Genomic DNA, 19,281 nt, shown 5'->3' on the forward strand with positions numbered 1-19,281 from the left:
TCGCACAACTGAGACGATCCCCATAGGCCCGCAGCTTGATTAGAAGTCGCTTGTGAGGAACGGTGTCAAAAGCTTTCCGGAAATCTAGAAATACGGAATCAACTTGAGATCCCCTGTCGATAGCGGCCATTACTTCGTGCGAATAAAGAGCTAGCTTCGTTGCATAAGAACGATGTTTTCTGAAACCATGCTGATTACGTATCAATAGATCGTTCCCTTCGAGGTGATTCATAATGTTTGAATACAGTATATGCTCCAAAACCCTACTGCAAACCGACGTCAATGATATAGGCCTGCAGTTCGTTGGATTACTCCTACTACATCAGAGTGTCAATCATACTGATGTATACTATTATATAGGATTTTAAAAGACAGTGTCGAATACTCTGAGAGGTGGTAGTACTCATCGAAACAAGTATAAGAAGTCCAATAAACATGGGTCCGAAAGCGGATACTTTCGGATATAAACACATGTTTATAGAAATAACTGCGCGGCACTTGGATATCCCGGGTTCGATTCCCGGCGGGGTCAGGGATTTTCTCTGCCTCGTGATGACTGGGTGTTGTGTGATGTCCTTAGGTTAGTTAGGTTTAAGTAGTTCTAAGTTCTAGGGGACTGATGACCATAGATGTTAAGTCCCATAGTGCTCAGAGCCATTTTTGACAGTTGGATACAGATATTAGCACAGTCGTTGCATTGGCGCTCCGTCAATGTGTCGGCAGGGTATTATGATGTCTTACTCACAGTACTCTATCTTTAGGTGATCAGCGGTCAGTTGTGTGGTTCGAATCGTGTTGTAGGCTACTATAGTTTTCGTCGTGTTTGTGTGCTGTCAGCCCTGGTTACATACGATAGTGTTTCCCCTTCTTCCAAACTCGGATTTACTTATGTGTTTACTGTTATTGCGTTGTACAAATGGTGTAGTACATTTACCTTCCACCACTTGTTAGCAATGGAAGCCTAGTACTCGACAAGTAAAATGACGGATACGATATTCCACTAATGTTTAACAAACGGACGTAACCTGCGAGCCCGTGCTACCCTACGCTCAAAAATATCCACAGTGCGGAGTGCCCTCTGATAAGCTGTTCGGCAGACTTTTCCAGCGTCTGAGGGACAAAAAATGATTCAAATGGCTCTGAGCACTATGGGACTTAACTACTTAAACCTAACTAACCTAAGGACATCACACACGTCCATGCCCAAGGAAGGATTCTAACCTGCGACCGTAGCGGTCGCGCTGTCCCAGACTGAAGCGCCTAGAACCGCTCGGCCACAACGGACGGCGTTAATATTTAAGAGAGACTGTTTGCGAAACGATTTTCAACGTATCTGCAGGTATTGCTCGAAAAGGTGGTATCCATATTAGATTGGATTGGTAGAAAAACTTGAAAATTTGTGGTAATTAGGCGCTACAGTCTGGAACCGTGCGATCGCTACGGTCGCAGGTTCGAATCCTGCCTCGGGCATGGATGTGTGTGAAGTCCTTAGGTTAGTTAGGTGTAGGTAGTTCTAAGTTCTAGGGGACTGATGCCCTCAGAAATTAAGTCCCATAGTGCTCAGAGCCATTTGAACCATTTTTTGTGGTAATGGGACCAAACTGCTGAGATCATTGGTCCCTAAGCTTACACACTACTTAATCTAACTCAAACTAACTTACGATAAGGACAACACACACACACACACACACACACACACACACACATGTACCAGGGATAACTCGAACCTCCGACGGAGAGAGCCGCGCGAACCGTGGCAAGGCGCCCAAGACCGTGCGGTTACCCGTGCTGCTTGGATAGGCAGAATACGTCGAAGTCGTACGGAGTAGAACGTGTAAATACCCGACAAGATTGTAATCAAATATTTAAACATAAATAGAGGAAAGACCATTTAGTTTTGTGGTACAATGAAAATGTCTTTCATGAACTTGACACTGATTTGCATAATCTACACTCCTATCCGAGGCCAAGAGCCATTTTTTCCTTAGATTACCCTACGTCATCGTGACGTTAGGTCGTTAAAACAGCTGCCGACCGGTTAAAAATACTCGCCCGCCGCCTCCAGCTGATGAACCGTTAATCTCCGAACGGCTGGGGGTTATCCGGACGCGCTGCGTGGAGAGCGGAACGCACTTCCTAGCCACTAATCGGCGCTGTGTCATTTTTACGTAACCGCCCGTTCCTCCGAACTGTGGTGAGATTATGTAAAGAAACTGGCTATCTCCCTGCAGCACCAGAATTATGTAATTTTGGCTGCCTTAGTTATATAGGCAGTCAGTGTTCTAGCGCGGACTGGAAGCGGCTGAATGACGCAATCACGAACATAGTTTACACGGATGTCAGCGAAATACACGCAGGTCTATTAATCTGTCACAACGGGAATCTTAAAGCAATATGATTTCACAATATCTCTTGTCTTCCTTCTCAAGTGGTGAACGACGGAATGCATTTTCACGTAAGTCATCTTTCCTAATTAGTACACCATAACTGTAAGGGGCAGAGAAATGAAAATGAGCCAAATGGAAAAAGTAGGTAAACTGTTTATTATTTCAAAAGTAATCCCCATATAACTGTTAATACATTCAACCCACTGCGAGACAATATGGTCAGTGCCTTCAGGGACAAACATTTGTGGTTGACTACGGAACTCTGATTGCAACCAGGCTTACACCTCTTCGTCTGAAGCCAATCGACGACCATGAATGTCTTTCTTCAGGACTCTAAAAATATAAAAATCGCATGGAGAGACGGACTGTATGAAGGAAGTGTAGGCGAAACTTCTACAGCGTACTCGGAACAACCATGGCAACCTGAGGGACCCGAAGAAAAACATTCGTGACCGTCGATTTGGTTCAGACGGAGAGCTGCTTGCCTGGATACAATCATGGTTCCATAGGCAACAACAAGCATTTTTTCATGAAGGCCCTGACCGTCTTGTTTCACAATGGGATAAATGTATCAACAGTTATGTGGCGATTACTTTTGACTGCCGCTTGTATCACGCCAGTCTATTTATTCAACCAATAGCTTAGAAACCTGGCGTTGTCTGGGCGTTTATTTATATCCGAGCTCGAGACTTCGTAAACGTAGAATTTGTTTTTGACTTATAAAGCTTCCTTTCTTAGTATGATTGGGGACATGAACAAAGAGCTTCTTTCCTTCACTAACGTGGGAGAAAGCCACAGAGAGTCGACCATGCGAAGAGTGACTGACACTAAAGACCACGCCTGCAAGACCCAACGTCTGACCTTGTGTATTGTTTGTGGTAATGGCATAACATAAGCTCACGGGGAATTGTACAGGTTTAAAGTGAAACGGTAAACTGTTGGGGATAAGAGGGATTCGGAGCGTAAGAACTCACACGCCTGTGCCACTTCCCATCAAAATTTCCGTTTCTAAGATGTTACGTTGGAGAGAAGTAAGTCAGCGAAACGTTCTGAGGAGCGAGACGCTCTTGATCAGAGGTAGATCAAGCCTTGCTTTCAGAAGGAGTTAAAGCCTGAGGGTCTTGAGCCACAGTAAGTCTCGCTTCACAATCTTTATTAGATTATTGAGACCGCATAGTCCTTAGTCTTTTAGCTGTTCTGGTGTATTCAGCAAGACACAACCATTTTCTAGGGAATTTTATTCATAAACAAAACGAAATGAAGATGTAATGAGTAGGCACCCAGACCACAAAGCAGTTTTGATAAATTCGTTTTTGTAGCAAAAAATATAAATAAAATCTATCGAAACAAACAAAGCAATGTCGTTCAGCTTTTAACATACAAACCGAAATCAGTAAATTCGTATATCCTAGCCAAGAAAATTCCCTATTTGTTTTTATTCATAAAGATAAGATTGTGGTCCTTAATCCAGTCGCTGACGTAAACTTCCGAAAAAAAACATCTGTTGGTGAGTTATAGTGGTTCAAATGGCTCTGAGCACTATGGGACTTAACTTCTGAGGTCATCAGTCCCCTAGAACTTAGAACTACTTAAACCTAACTAACCTAAGGACATCACACACATCCATGCCCGAGGCAGGATTCGAACCTGCGACCGTAGCGGTCACGCGGCTCCAAACTGATGCGGCTGGCTTGGTGAGTTAAAAACACTAATAACATTTTAATTCTGTCATCGACGTAAAGTTCCGAAAAAACGTCTGTCACTGACGTAAAAAACACTTATAACGTCATCTATTGGTTCTTTTCTGTACTACGAAACTAAATGCCCAATCTGTTGGTTCTCTGGTGTACTATGCTGTGGTGATCAAACTTCCAAACTATTAAGAAGAGGAAACGATTTTAGGTACAATTTTATTTACGATATCTTTTTTTCTGTCTTCTGGTTTTGATGAAATAAAGCCTTTGTTTTGTTCCAAGCTAAGCTATGGAAACCCCACGAAAATTTGTCTTGCAGTTTTGGAGATTAGCGTGTTCTAACAGACAAACAAACAGACAGATCTGTTTTTTCCGTGATCTGATTTGGATGAAATAAAGTCTATATGTTGCCCTAGGCTAGGATCAAGTTACCTGTGAATATCCCACGAAAATTCGTTTAGTAGTTTTGGTGATTAGCGCGTTCAAACAGATAGACAGACGCGATGGTTTTACAAAAATGTTCAAATGTGTGTGAAATCTTATGGGACTTAACTGCTAAGGTCATCAGTCCCTAAGCTTACACACTACTTAACCTAAATTATCCTAAGGACAAACACACACACCCATGCCCGAGGGAGGACTCGAACCTCCGCCGGGACCAGCCGCACAGTCCATGACTGCAGCGCCATAGACTGCTCGGCTAATCCCGCACGGCGATGGTTTTACCGTTTTATTATTAGTTACATTATCTGCAGATACCTTTCCTGTGTAGACCCTCCTTCGACCGATTCTTGTGTATTGCTCGTCAGTGTGGGACCCATACAAGGTGAGATTAACGGAGTAGATATGTCAGATAACAAAGAAGGATGGCGCGTTTCGCCTGTAGTTCGTTTTGTGAGCGCGAGAGCCTCGCAAGGTCACTCATGGCACTCATAAGGCAGACGCACATTCCAAGACGAATCAGACAAAATATTACTTTCTCCCACATGCATCTCATTAAATATCCGCGGTGATAAAACTAGAGACATTCACATTCAGACCAACTGTCATTTCCTATGCGTAACACTCACGGAAGGGAGGAAATGGTGGTGGTACACGAAGCATCCTCCAGCACAAACCTTAAGACGGCTTATAGGATATAAGTGTAGATGATATATCTGTGCTTCTGATCGCGGCTGCCAAATTACAAACCATTTTGCTTTTCATTACCATTGTAAATGGAACTTTGTAATAGCCTTTCCTTGGCGCTTACTTTTCTTTATATGGCTCGCCATACAGTCTTGTTTCAGACGAGTCATACTTTGCATTCCTAATCATCACGTTTCTCTGCTTTGAATTTGAAGATTTTACATTTCATGAGATCCGACACAGTAAATATTTCTTAACTGAATTCCTTTCCTTGTTTTGCTATCTTTCAAATACGAGAGGCGTTCAAGAAATAATGCAACACTTTTTTTCCTGAAAGCAGATTATTTTTATACGGGATTCCAATACCCGATATTATTCCCCAAAGGCTACAAAACCTTGCTTTTCAACATAATCTCCGTTCCAAGTTATGGCCTTACGCATCCTTACTGGGAGGGCTTGTATGCTTGTATGGAGCCAACGTCATGCGGCATCAATAACCTCCCCATCATTCACATAGGGCTTCTCACGGACTGTATCCTTCACTGGTGCACGCAGATCGAAGTCGGGAGGTGCTCTATGGTCTTCGGCTAGGTGGCGAGGAACCCAGGGGGCACACTCCCTTGAGTAAACCAACTGGTGGACGAGTGTGTCAGTACTATCAACAGAGACGCCCAGTGGTGCAACGAGGTGACTGATTGTGTGACCCGTCGATATCCTTGAATGAGAGTGTCCGCACGTTCCAACAAAGCAGAAGGCACAACTGTCTGCGGCCGGCCGGCACGCAGGAGATGGGACAGATTTGTGCGACCTTGTTGCGATGAAAACAGACGCTTCGCTCAACGACTCACCGTGCTTTTGTTCACTGCCATGTCTCCGTAAACATTCTGCAAGCGGCCATCAATATCTGCGATGCTATGATTTTCCGCCAAAAGAAACTGTGCTTGGAACGCACCTCCGTTACAAGCACTGTTTTGAAATCTACGTAGCACCGTCACCTATTGGATCTTCATGAAACTATAGGGACTATTCCACGATGTCCTACAACAAATTCTTCGTTTTTCAACCGAAACTGGTCGAGAAAGAAATGAGTTGCATTACTTACTGAATGCCCCCCGTACACTTACATTTCACTGCCTAGATATTTTCGTTTTTTCCGTCCTGGCGATATCCGCCCTTTTCATCTGAAAGTCAGGGTTTAGTCCCTTAGGTCAACGAATGCCAAATTTATTGCTTGCATTTAAATGATAAAGGATAATCTGCATTTTAGCAGCTTTGTAAGTAACAAAATTTATCAAATTACGCTATTAGGTTCCTGTAAATCTTAACCTTGGTTGGTTGAGGTTTGAGTCCTTTCAGTTTGTTTCAGTTTTTACTTTATTTTTTATTTAAAGTGTTGTGATCCTTAAGTCTTATATCCTGGCTGTGGAGGCGTACATTTTTTATGAGACTACTACGCAAACGATAGTCAGTTGATGGGCTGACATTGGTCCTAAGTTGCAAGTAGTTTAATTTGGATTTTCATGGTATGAGTTCCATGGTATGAGTTCCATTTTACAGTTAGATGTTCCTAACTACTTTCATTCTGGGTATCAAAAAATTTTAAAAATTATTTAAATATGATATTATACATTCTCTTTCAGGTTATAAAAATATGTTAATTAGTATACGTTTCCGCTTAAACTTAGAGCAGCAGATAAATGTATGGCTTACAAATGAACGGCCCCTGTGTCAAAATGCGTTGCTATTTATTCAAGTTTCGAAAAATATTAGGACCGAACATTACGCCAAATAAGTAAGTAAATCATTTCCTTACAAAACGAACGGCATTTTGACAACTATGATGTTTCATCTTGTGTAGTATTAAGTTTGTGTAGCTTCTGTATCGATGACTGCAGTCCTTCAAACTGCATTCGAGATCAGAATTCCCCTTTCCCGTATCTCAACGGACGCTACATTTCCCGAGTCATAGGTATAACTACGCCCTATGTCTAAAACATGTGCATTAGACCGTCAAGTACTCTCGTAAGTAGAGTCGTACAGCATTACTGGCTGGACGGCCCTAATAGTGAAATTTTTTATTCTTCAAGCAACTTGCAGATTTCTACTCGAAACGCGAGTGTTGTGTGTTAAGTGTGTGTATAGAATAAGCGGAATGTATTGTTGAGGATAGTGAGACGGAGGGAGGGAGGAGAGATTCCCAGTATTGCTAAGTAGACTCCTCTCTTGGAATGTCACTGAAGGGATCTGCCGACATTGATGTTCCTAGCCGACAGGCAGATCACTGTCAGAAGTGACATATGTCACTTTTCCACTGTGTGTGACACGCCATACATTATATTTATAAAACCTGTTCCGCTGTTGTCTAAAAAAATTGGATGAATTCTGCACTCGCACAGCATGCCTGAAAAATTTGAATCATGAAAGAGTGAGAGAGAGAGAGAGAGTGGGTGTTTCACAATTCATGTTACACACTCGAAGATCAAGAAGGAAGTTGTAGATCAAGTTTACTCTTCGGAAACCACTGGAAACGAACTGTTCGAATGTTATAAGCGAAAACCGTTGTGATACCTCTGTCATTAGATACGTGTACTGGTATTGTTATTGCTAAGATTGTAGGGTAGACAACATTCAGAGGTGGTAGCATGGACAAAAACATATGGAAAATACATCCAGCGAACGTGAGCTCTAAACTGTATACCTGTATACTTATTCATCTTCTGTACTGAGAAACAAATCTCCTCTATTCGACAAGTGCTCATAGCTCTTAAGATAGAGTTTACTACACTTTTTCTGTTTTGATCCTTACCACCACATCTGAAAGATGCCTATCCTACAAAAGGTCACAACAGTACTAGTACATGTATTCCACAATCCTTATCTCAAATTGATGCATTTATCCTTTTCCATCATCCTAGAAACTCTGTAACATCACCATGGACTCACCCTGTGTATACATACATTTACAGGTGCCTACGCCTATAACTCTGACAGTCTGTAGCGTCGTTGATGACGTTTCCGGACATGTGTTCCTATGTAAAATTTGATCTACAAGTCTCCTCTACAACATCCAAAAATGTATAACATGAATAGTGAGACACGCACACACACACAAACACATACACGCACACATACACACACACACACACACACACACACACACAAACACACACACACACACACACACACACACACACACACACACAGAGTAGAGAGAACATCTCAAACCCGAATGTAGTTCGAAGAGACTGAATCGGTCAAAACTTTAGAAATATATGCAATCCAGTCCATTCGTTTGTTGGGTATGCGTAAATAATTTTACGTGACGTTCCCAGTCTCATTCGCCCCATCTTATGGAACATTTTCTTTTTTTTTTTTTTTTTTTTGTGGGATCGACAGTTACTTATTAGAGACAGTGCTATTATAATATTTTTACGAACATTTATATTTCTTAAAATTTATTATATCAGTTCTCTTTCTGTTCTTTAACCATTTTTCAGTTCTCTACGCCTAAACAAATTGTATACCGGTGGGTTAAAATTGAATCTATATCTTAAGAAAGCGAAAAACGTACAAGTCCACAAAATTGACAGTCACTTTCAAGTAGAATTCTTTCACATTAATTTGCAAGATCTATCTGAATGAATAACCCTCTTCGTTAGTTTTTCATTGGTTTCTACAAATATACACGATAATCTATTAAAATACATATTCCAAATATTTTGAACAACCGATAAGGCGTTCAGCATCGCTGCAGCAATTTGGAGCTCTCTCCCTCCGGCAGTCATTTCACGAAACTTCTGCCTCAGATGAAGAAGCTTCGTAGCCAACAGCGGGCTTGCCCATTAAGCGTGGCACTCCTTCTTTACCCTTACGGCATATGCAGTCTTCATGTCGAAGATCACTTTTTCAACAGATGCATTTTCTTCCCTCGTCTTCATTCTTGCTGCCTAAACCCTTAAATTCTGAATACCAGTATCTGACGCTCCCCAGAACTACCGTGTATTATTTCGAATTATTCTTGTACACAGCGCAGAAAAAAGTTTGGCGTGCTTGCAAACATATACTACTTGTATTTCACGTGCTGCCACGTCCACTGCAGAGAAAAAAAATGTAGTCTCTTAATTGTCCACAGATTGTTAAGAAAATATTACCTGTTTACTATCTGATGAGCAAGGAGAGACATAGGTATCTGTGATTCTTTCGAGATCATGATGACTGACATAATTCTTTTAGATCCGTTCCACAACTTTATCTTTGATGCTAATTCATGTGCTATGTTTATTCAGAAATTTTTATTTAGAAATTTTCGGATAATATTTATGATTAAGCTTAGCTCAAAGAAAACTGACAGAATGGAATTCAGGAAATACCAGAATACTAGATCGTGAAACCAGTGATAGATGAAAGCTCTGTGAGGCGCACAACATCACCTAAATAAATATTTTCAAATGCATACGCAATATTTAAACGCGCAAATAAATGAACAGATTTCTTGAATATAATGATAACAAGTGCCAATTTCTTTGGTGATTACCGATTTTGATTGATTGAACATGGCGTCCTGAAAGATATGCAGAAATAGTAATAATAAAATGAAATTATATTTCTCCAAGTTTTAGCCTCTATACATGATTTTTTTAAAATAAACTGAAACCAGTAACAATAAACATTTTTATAATTCAGATCAGGCACATAATAAATACCGGGTGATCAAAAAGTCAGTATAAATTTGAAAACTGAATAAATCACCGAATAATGTAGATAGAGAGAAACAAATTGACACATATGCTTGGAATGACATGGGGTTTTATTAGAACCAAAAATATACAAACGTTCAAAAAATGTCCGACAGATGGTGCTTCATCTGATCAGAATAGCAATAATTAGCATAACAAAGTAAGACAAAGCAAAGATGATGTTCTTTACAGGAAATGCTCAATATATCCACCATCATTACTCAACAATAGCTGTAGTCGAGGAATAATGTTGTGAACAGCACCGTAAAGCATGTCTGGAGTTATGGTGAGGCATTGGCGTCGGATGTTGTCTTTCAGCATCCCTAGAGATGTCGGTCGATCACGATACACTTGAGACTTCAGGTAACCCCAAAGCCAATAATCGCAAGGACTGAGGTCTGGGGACCTGGGAGGCCAAGTATGACGAAAGTGGCGGCTGAGCACACAATCATCACCAAACGACGCGCGCAAGAGATCTTTCACGCATCTAGCAATATGAGGTGTTTTTGTTTTTTTTTTGTTCTAATAAAACCCCATGTCATTCCAAGCATGTGTGTCAATTTTTACCTCTCTATCTACATTGTTCCGTGGTTTATTAAGTTTTCAAATTTATACTGACTTTTTGATCACCGGTATTTTGTTGCAACAGGGGGCGACCACAGTGCTTTCCTAAGCTCAATGTCTTTTCCATCAAAACATATGTTTTTCTGTGACGATCAGATCCTATAAACTGCCCATCAGGCTTATACTTCGGTTGATATAACTCTTAACTGTCCATATCATCGCAAATGTTGTGCATTGCTTGCTTCCAACCCCACTGTACATATACCAACACATTTGCTGTGAACTCATATACTGGCGAAAGTAGTGTTCAGAAGTTTTAACGCAGATGTGAAAGACTCTTGGCAGTATTTACGTCTATCCCCACAGCACTGTGTTGGCACGTGAAGACGCTGCAGTCACGACCGAGGCTAAGAAGCGCCGGTGCCTACCTGCACGTATCGCGTCGCTCGCTCCATCGTGTGCGTTGTGGATGCGGTGGTTTCTGCGCCGCGTGCGGCGTCGTCCTCGGGAGTGAACGCCGTGCGGCCGCGGGAGGCCGCGTTTTATCGGCGCCGGCAGCCCAGCCGCGGGCCAATCTCGATGCGCGAGTCCCCACCACGCCGGTCAGAAGCACGTGCTCGGGGGCGCACACCTCGGACCGAGGCAGAGGCGGTCACCCTGAGACCCTGCTCTGCTCGCTGCCTTCCGTCACGTACTCCGCAGCTGCGCTACATAACGCGCGCAACACTTCTGGAAGGCTAGGCGACCCGAAACGTACAGCATTACTGGTTAGGCCTCTCATTCCAGTCACCACACATCCCTAAGCAGCATTGTTCAAATCTTACCAGGGGAACTCTCCATAAGTCGCTCTCTGACACAGACGAAACTTCACTGGATGAAAGTAGGAATAAAATAAAGGAACAGCTACACTACTGGCCATTAAAATTGCTACACCACGAAGATGACGTGTTACAGACGCGAAATTTAACCGACAGGAAGAAGATGCTGTGATATGCAAATGATTAGCTTTTCAGAGCTGTCACACAAGGTTGGTGCCGGTGGCGACACCTACAACGTGCTGACGTTTCCAACCGATTTATCATACACAAACAGCAGTTGACCGGCGTTGCCTGGTGAAACGTTGTTGTGATGCCTCGTGTAAGGAGGAGAAATGCGTACCATCACGTTTCCGACTTTGATAACGCTGGGATTGTAGTATTTCGCGATTGCGGTTATCGTATCGCGACATTGCTGGCCGCGTTGGTCGAGATCCAATGACTGTTAGCAGAATATGGAATCGGTGGGATCAGGAGGGTAATACGGAACGCCGTACTGGATCCCAACGGCCTCATATCACTAGTAGTCGAGATGACAGACATGACTGTAACGGATCGTGCAGCCACGTCTCGATCTCTGAGTCAACACATGGGGACGTTTGCAAAACAACAACCATCTGCACGAACAGTTCGACGACGTTTACAGCAGCATGGAGTATCAGCTCGGAGACCGTGGCTGCGGTTACCCTTGACGCTGCCTCACAGACAGGAGCGCCTGCGATGCTGTACTCAACGACGAACCTGGGTGCGCGAATGGCAAAACGTCATTTTTTCGGATGAATCCAGGTTTTGTTTACAGCATCATCATGTCGCATCCGTGTTTGGCGACATTGTGGTGAATGCACACTGGAAGCGTGTATTCGTCATCACCATACTGGCGTATCTCCCGGCGTGATGGTATGGGGTGCCATTGGTTAAACGTCTCGGTCACCTCTTGTTCGCATTGACGGCGCTTTGAACAGTGGACGTTACATTTCTGATGTGTTACGACCCGTAGTTCTATCCTTCATTCGATCCCTGCAATAACCTACATTTCAGCAGGATAATGCACGACCGCATGTTGCAGGTCCTTTCTGGATATAGAAAATGTTCGACTGCTGCCCTGGCCAGCACATTCTCCAGATCTCTCACCAATTGAAAACATCTGGTCAATGGTGGCCGAGCAACTGGCTCGTCATAATACGCCAGTCACTATTCTTGATGAACTGTGGTATCGTGTTGAAGCTGCATGGGCAGTTGTACCTGTACACGCCATCCAAGCTCTGTTCGACTCAATGCCCAGTCGTATCAAGGCCGTTATTACGGCCAGAGGTGGTTGTTCTGGGTACTGATTTCTGAGGATCTATGCACCCAAATTGCGTGAAATAGTAATCACATGTCAGTTCTAGTAAAATATATTTCTCCAATGAATACCCGTTTATCATCTGCATTTCTTCTTGGTGTAGTAATTTTAATGGCCAGTAGTGTATTTTGGCGTCGTTACCAACGCTCAACAGTTTCAGAGAAAATGATATTTAAAATTTCAACGCGAATTTATCAGCTTCGTCGCAGATTCTTCAAGCAACCGCGTCAGTAGCGAAGGACTGAGAGCATAATTACGAATTTCTGGGCCACGTGTTCAAATCCAATCTTATGTCTTTTTTTCTTTGTCTTCGGCTGCAGTGAAGTATGCGACATCGATAGTTATTGTGACATCATGAAATACAATTGTGTTACTGACGATGAAGTAACTATTAAAATAGATTTTACCATCAGAAACCCTTACATAACTTTATATTATTAACAGTAACTGGAAATGAAAAACATAAAAATTCTATTATTATTCCCATACACGATGCAAATGTTTCTGGCTGCCTCTGTTGCTGTCACCCCTCTACTGAACTCAAACAGAAGAACCCGTCGGGAATGTCCCGATTTTTCCATTTTCTAGCGTCCACGGTTCCACTCACTGTCTCCAAATGACAAAATGACAATATCTAAACTCAAATCGCAACAGTGCGCTACAAATAAAAAATGACTATCGATAAATAAACCAATAGAAACCGGAATACCAACATGCAAACCAAAACGGTACGAACTTCTGCACCAACCTGAAAATTCCGCTAAATCGTGTGCCGATCTGTCGACCCTGCAACGTATTCTTTTGCCGACATATTAAGAATTACAGAAGTGCTCTGTGCCCAGCAAAGGGAAAGCGCAAGTGGAAGCGATCCAATTAAAATACAAGGCTTGATCCATGAGCTGCAGGCTCTAGCTTTCAAGGAAATTCCCTGATAAGTATACTGGTCGGTCGCCAAATTATCGCCAGATCGAGAGATTTTTCAGCAGCATTAACAAGGTTGCATTTCCTAATAACATTCACACTAGAAAGTGTGGTATATGTGCCTTTGGACGTTGTTCGCAGTGCTCCGAATTTTTATGCTTAGAACTTTTTTGTGGCAGGTATCGCCATGGAATGCGTTCTGATTCTTTTGAAGTATAAAAGGAAAAATGAAAAAAATTGGAATAATAGAATTTATATGTTTTTCATTTTCAATTACTGTGAACGATATAAGATGACATAAGTAACCTCATAATTCAATCTATTTTTAATAACATTTGAAAAACTTATTTTGTCAATAATTCCACAATGTCAGAAAACATATAGATGTCACATATTTCCGCAAGAAGCAAAAATACACAAAGATGAACATAGGATATGAACAAACTGTATAAACATGTGAGACTTTGCTTTACCATGACCAGATGTTTTCAGTGAACACCCTTTACATCGAGGTAGGTGAGGGCACCATGGACAATAAAGGGTCTTCTGCTATGTTTTTGAAAGATAATGGCATGGAGAGCTCTAATATAAAGCACAAGTACAGCATTAATAAATCAGAAATGTAACGACTATTATTGTAATTACAGGTTATTAGAACCGCAGGTGATCGTGTTGTTTCACCAGTATCACATCAAACGTTGTGCCTGTATAATAATGATGAGTCTGGCAGCTATCGTTCTCCCCTGAGCTTCTGCACATGGGTTCGTCCATCGCGATGCAGAATGCAGAGCTGGAATCAGCTGGAAAGACACCTGTGTCAAGTTTTTGTATGTCGATCCTCGTGATTGGAGGTCTGGTGGACTTCGGGCCTTCACTTATGCAACAAAATGAAACACCTACAGCCGTCTTTATGATGTCATTTATTGTATAGCTACCACTTTCGGTGCTTAAGTTCACCATCTTCAGGCCTTAGCTGATGTCGAGAGGATTAACCCAATCCGCATACACGATGTATCAGAAGCCATCTATAACTGGTTTCCTCAGATTACATGTTACCACAATGTTGTCTCTCCAACCACCCAACTTATATGGCCAAATATAGGTATTATTTAAAAAAAAAACTCTATGTTTCAAGGATACAAAATTATACACCAATTACAAAACCATTAACAATCTACAGCGATTATTGAGATACATACCATGTAAATCAGAACCGTTTTCGCAATAAGGAATCTACAAAATTAACTGTGAAGAATGCCCAAAATCTTATATTGGACAAACAGGAAGAAGCGTTAGTACACGATTTAAAGAATACACGACATTATGCGACAATAATCCATTCACATTTGCTGCACGCTTAAAAGACGCCAACAACAAAATACCTAATATAGATGGATCACTTCAAATATTATATAAGTTAGAGGAAGGAAAAATCATGGATGTAAAACTGAAATTTACATCGATCCAAAAGATCAGACAAAGTTTTAAATGAGTAAAAAGACCTGCGGAATGGGAAATTACTAAACAACTTTTTAGCAGCTATACGACGAAGCATTACGGAACCATAGGATGTAAGATTATCGCTACACTCATTAATTAATATAACTGTAATGCGAAACACCACGCAACCATAAAGCAGTTTTTCCTCGAGTCTCGTAGTTTTCAGTACTGTTTCATTAGAGTACTGATAGATTTTATATGTAGGATCTTTGTACCAACTATTCAAAAATGAGGTGCTCCCACAATAAAAGAACAAATATTTGCAAGTTATTGTAAAGAAATTACGTAGAGTCATATTTACACCAATGATGAACGATAGTTAAACATAATTTAGAACAAAAGAATATGCAGGCTGATTAATAAATTTCTCTAAAATAATTATAATCTTCCTAGTGTTAAGTACGTTAAAACACAGGTTTTATATATTAGGGCTTTGCAACAACTGCTCGAAAGTAACGTGCCCCTAAAATAGCATAAAACATCTCGGATTTATTTTACGAGCATAACATGGAGTCATAGGAGCAACGACTTACATGGCATGATTTACTACTAAAAAATCATCCACAAAGTAAGTTATAATGCTCCTAGTATCTCTACAGATATGACTTGTTGCTACATCAAAATCACAAGTGTCACTAACGTATTCAATGTACCTAACGCTTCCGTTTAGGTACTTGAAAAAGGTCTAAAGCCGAAATTGTACAATAGTACATGAAATAAAGACAATGAATGGGCAGCTGAAGGCCTCACGAACTCTTTCAAAAGATTCATCGCAGCTCCAAACTGTATCACACTGAGAATCGTAGCTTCGAGAAATTCTTAGTTGATCGTTGGAGAGACAACATTGCGGTTACAAGTAATCTGCGAAAACTAGTTATAGATATTCGTCTCTGATACATCGTGTATACGGATGGTGTCAACCCTCTTGGCATCAGTTAAGGCCTGAAGATAGTGCACTGAAGCATACAAACTGGTAGCCATACAGTAAATGACGTCATAAGGACGGCTGTAGGTGTTTTTGATTTTCTTACATCCTGTGTCAAGTGTTGCCTCTGCACGCACCACTGTCGGCGCTTCTCTCTCTGCAGCAGCGACAGCATCGATGGAATCCACAACTCTGGCCGCCGTTCCGACAGTGCGTGGTGCTCCAGGCGTCGTCGGACTGTCAGTGTTGGTACCGGTGTCGCTGCAAACCAGCCTATTTCGTGACTGAATGTACGTGACACTGCTGCACTGTCCTGTGTGCCCATCTGAACAATATGCCTGTCCTCTAGGACAATAGTCGCTTGGCGCTGCTGAGATGCTGTATAGAGCGCAGTCCTCCTGAACCCATCGGTTCTACACACATCAAAAAAAGTTTTGCATCACCCCGATTCCCAGATCTCCTGAAGATAGACGTTGACTGTGGATATTATATCACAGACACAGTCCCTTTGATTGTTCAGAAATGTCACTAAACCCGCCCAAAGATGTATACAACCATGCATGAGCAGTGCTTATTAGACGGAGGGGATCTGACAGCCGACCAGTTCCAATCATTCCACCAGGAAGCAGCTACACGGCTCGTGTTGTCTGTAGTTCAAGCATGACTAGACAGCCAGTACCGCGATTCGATCGCGTCCGCATTGTTACTTTGTGCCAGGAAGGGCTCTCAACCAGGGAAGTGTCCTTGCGTCTCGGAGTGTTGTTCGGACATGTAGGGGATATAGAGAGATAGGAACTATCGATGACATGCCTCGCTCAAGCCGCCCAAGGGCTACTGCTGCAGTGGATGACCGCTATCTAAGGATTATGACTCGGAGGAACCCTGACAGCAACGCCACCATTTTGAATAATGCTTTTCGTGCAACACAGGACGTCGTGTTACGACTCAAACTGTGCGCAATAGGCTGCACGATGCCCAACATCACTCCCGATGTCCATGGCGAGGTCCATCTTTGCAACCTCGACAACATGCAGTGCGGTACAGATGGGCCCAACAACACACCTGATGGACCGCTCAGGATTGGCATCACGTTCTCTTCACCGATGAGTGTCGCATATGCCTTCAAGCAGACAATGGTCAGAGCCTTGGTTGGAGGCAACCTGGTCAGGCTGAACGCTTTTGGCACGCTGTTCAGCGAGTGCAGCAAGGTGGAGGTACCGTGCTGTTTTGGGGTGCCACTATGTGGGGCCGACGTACACCGCTGTTGGTCATGGAAGGCGCCGTAACGGCTGTACGATACGTGAATGCCATCCTCCGACCAATAGTGCAACCATATCGGCAGCATATTTGCGAGGCATTCGTCTTCATGGACGACAATTCGCGCCCCCATAGTGAACATCTTGTGAATGAATTCCTTCAGGATAATGACATCGGTCGATTAGAGTGGCCAGCATGTTCTCCAGACACGAACCCTATTGAACACGCCTGGTATAGACTGAAAAGGGCTGTTTATGGACGACGTGTCGCACCAGCCACTCTGAGGGATCTACGCCGAATCGCCGTTGAGGAGTGGGACCATCTGGATCAACAGTGCCTTGATGAACTTGTGGATAGTATGCCACGACGAATACAGGCATGCATCAATGCAAGAGGACGTGCTACTGCGTATTAGAGTTACCTCTGTAGGTTTTGCTGTATGGTGGCTCAACATGCAATGTGTGGTTTTTATGAGCAATAAAAATAGCGGAAATGCTGTTTATGTTGGTCTCTATTCCAATTTTCTGTGCAGGTTCCGGAACTCTCGGAACCGAGGTGATGCAAAACTTTTTCATGTGTGTATATGCGTATGACAGTCGTCAGATCACGACCATCATGAGTAGCAATATTGTGAAACGATAACTCCCAGTCTCGAAAGGCCATGACACGTCTTACCCTTCTTCTATGAGGCATAAAAAGGAGCTTATCACAAATAACTAACGCTGACATGTGATTTTTGAATGAGAAACCAGCTACGTAATACACTGACGAAAAAATAAATCGCGATAGCAAGGAGTTGTGCGATGTATACCAAAGTTGGTATGCGTGTTTCCACGTCTGAAACATGGTGTCTATTCAAATTTCGCACCAGTCGCATAAAAATGAAGCTAGTGGCGCCACTATGAGGATGTACACCAAGACTGCTTTAAATATGCCCTGACACGGTCGTGAGCAACAGTTATCTTCGAGACTGAACGTGGAGAGTTGGTGTTAGTCAAGAATGGTTTTAAGGCGACAAAGACTCCATTATCAGCACCTCACTGAGTGTGAACGAGGTCGTGTAATAGGGCTACAAGAAGCTGGATGATCCTTCTGTAGTACTGCAGAAGTACTGTACATGACTACTGCCGTCGGTGGTCGCGAGAATCTACAGACGTAAGAAGACCGGGCCGTGGACAGCCACGTGGCACTACCGAGAGAGAAGACCATCTCGTTCGGCGAGCGGCTCTGGCGCATCGTACTGCATCTGCAGCAGCAATTTGAGCAGCCCGTAGCATCACACACACAATGGGCCCTTACAAGTCGGTTACTTCAAGGACAGCTCTGAGCCAGACGCAATGTGGCGTGCATTCCACTGACTGCAACCACCCGCATTTGCAACTTCAGTGGTGTCAAGCGGGAGGAGCAGGGCAGGGTGGAGCTCTGTTGTGTTTTATGATGAAAATTGTTTCTGCCTCCGTGCTGGTGATGGTCCTGTGTTGGTTAGAAGGAAGCCAGTTTGGTGCCTGCAACCACACTAGATATATACCTGGGGCTGTGGTCTGGGCTGCGATTTCGCATTACAGCAGGAGAACCATGAATGCAAACTTGCACATCACTCTGTTGTCCATTCGTAAACAGCATTCCAGGGGGTGTTTAAAACAGGATAACGCTCGCCAACATACCGTTGTTGTTACCCATCATGCTCTACAGATTGTTGCCTTGGCCAACTCGATTACAAGGTCTGTCTCCAAGCGAGCACATATGGGACATCATCGAACGACAATTCCAGCGTCATCCACAAACAGCATTAACTGATCCTGTATTGACCGACCAAGTGTATCAGGCATGGACCTCCATCCCACAAACTGACATGCAGCACCTGTGCAACACAATGCCTGCACGTTTGTATGCTTGTATTTAACATTATGGCGATTACACCGGTTGTTAGTGTACCTGTATTTCACATTTCCAATGGCTTATTCTACTTTATTTTTCCTTTCATTATAGTTCCTTATATAGAGAATGTAGAC

The 19,281-nt window shown here is 42.8% G+C and overlaps 1 protein-coding gene across 1 annotated transcript in view; it reads right to left on the minus strand.

Annotated features, from left to right (window-relative positions):
• LOC124595220 overlaps positions 1 to 11,017 on the minus strand; it is a 41,035-nt gene extending 30,018 nt beyond the window's left edge. The window contains exon 1 of the mRNA XM_047133864.1: positions 10,938 to 11,017. Coding sequence (XP_046989820.1) covers positions 10,938 to 10,964 — 27 coding nt within the window. The 5' untranslated portion in view covers positions 10,965 to 11,017. The remainder of the gene's footprint in view (positions 1 to 10,937) is intronic.
• Positions 11,018 to 19,281: the final 8,264 nt, after the last annotated feature.

Source organism: Schistocerca americana, chromosome 2, assembly GCF_021461395.2.
Source record: "Schistocerca americana isolate TAMUIC-IGC-003095 chromosome 2, iqSchAmer2.1, whole genome shotgun sequence".
NCBI classification, from domain to species: Eukaryota; Metazoa; Arthropoda; class Insecta; order Orthoptera; family Acrididae; genus Schistocerca; species Schistocerca americana.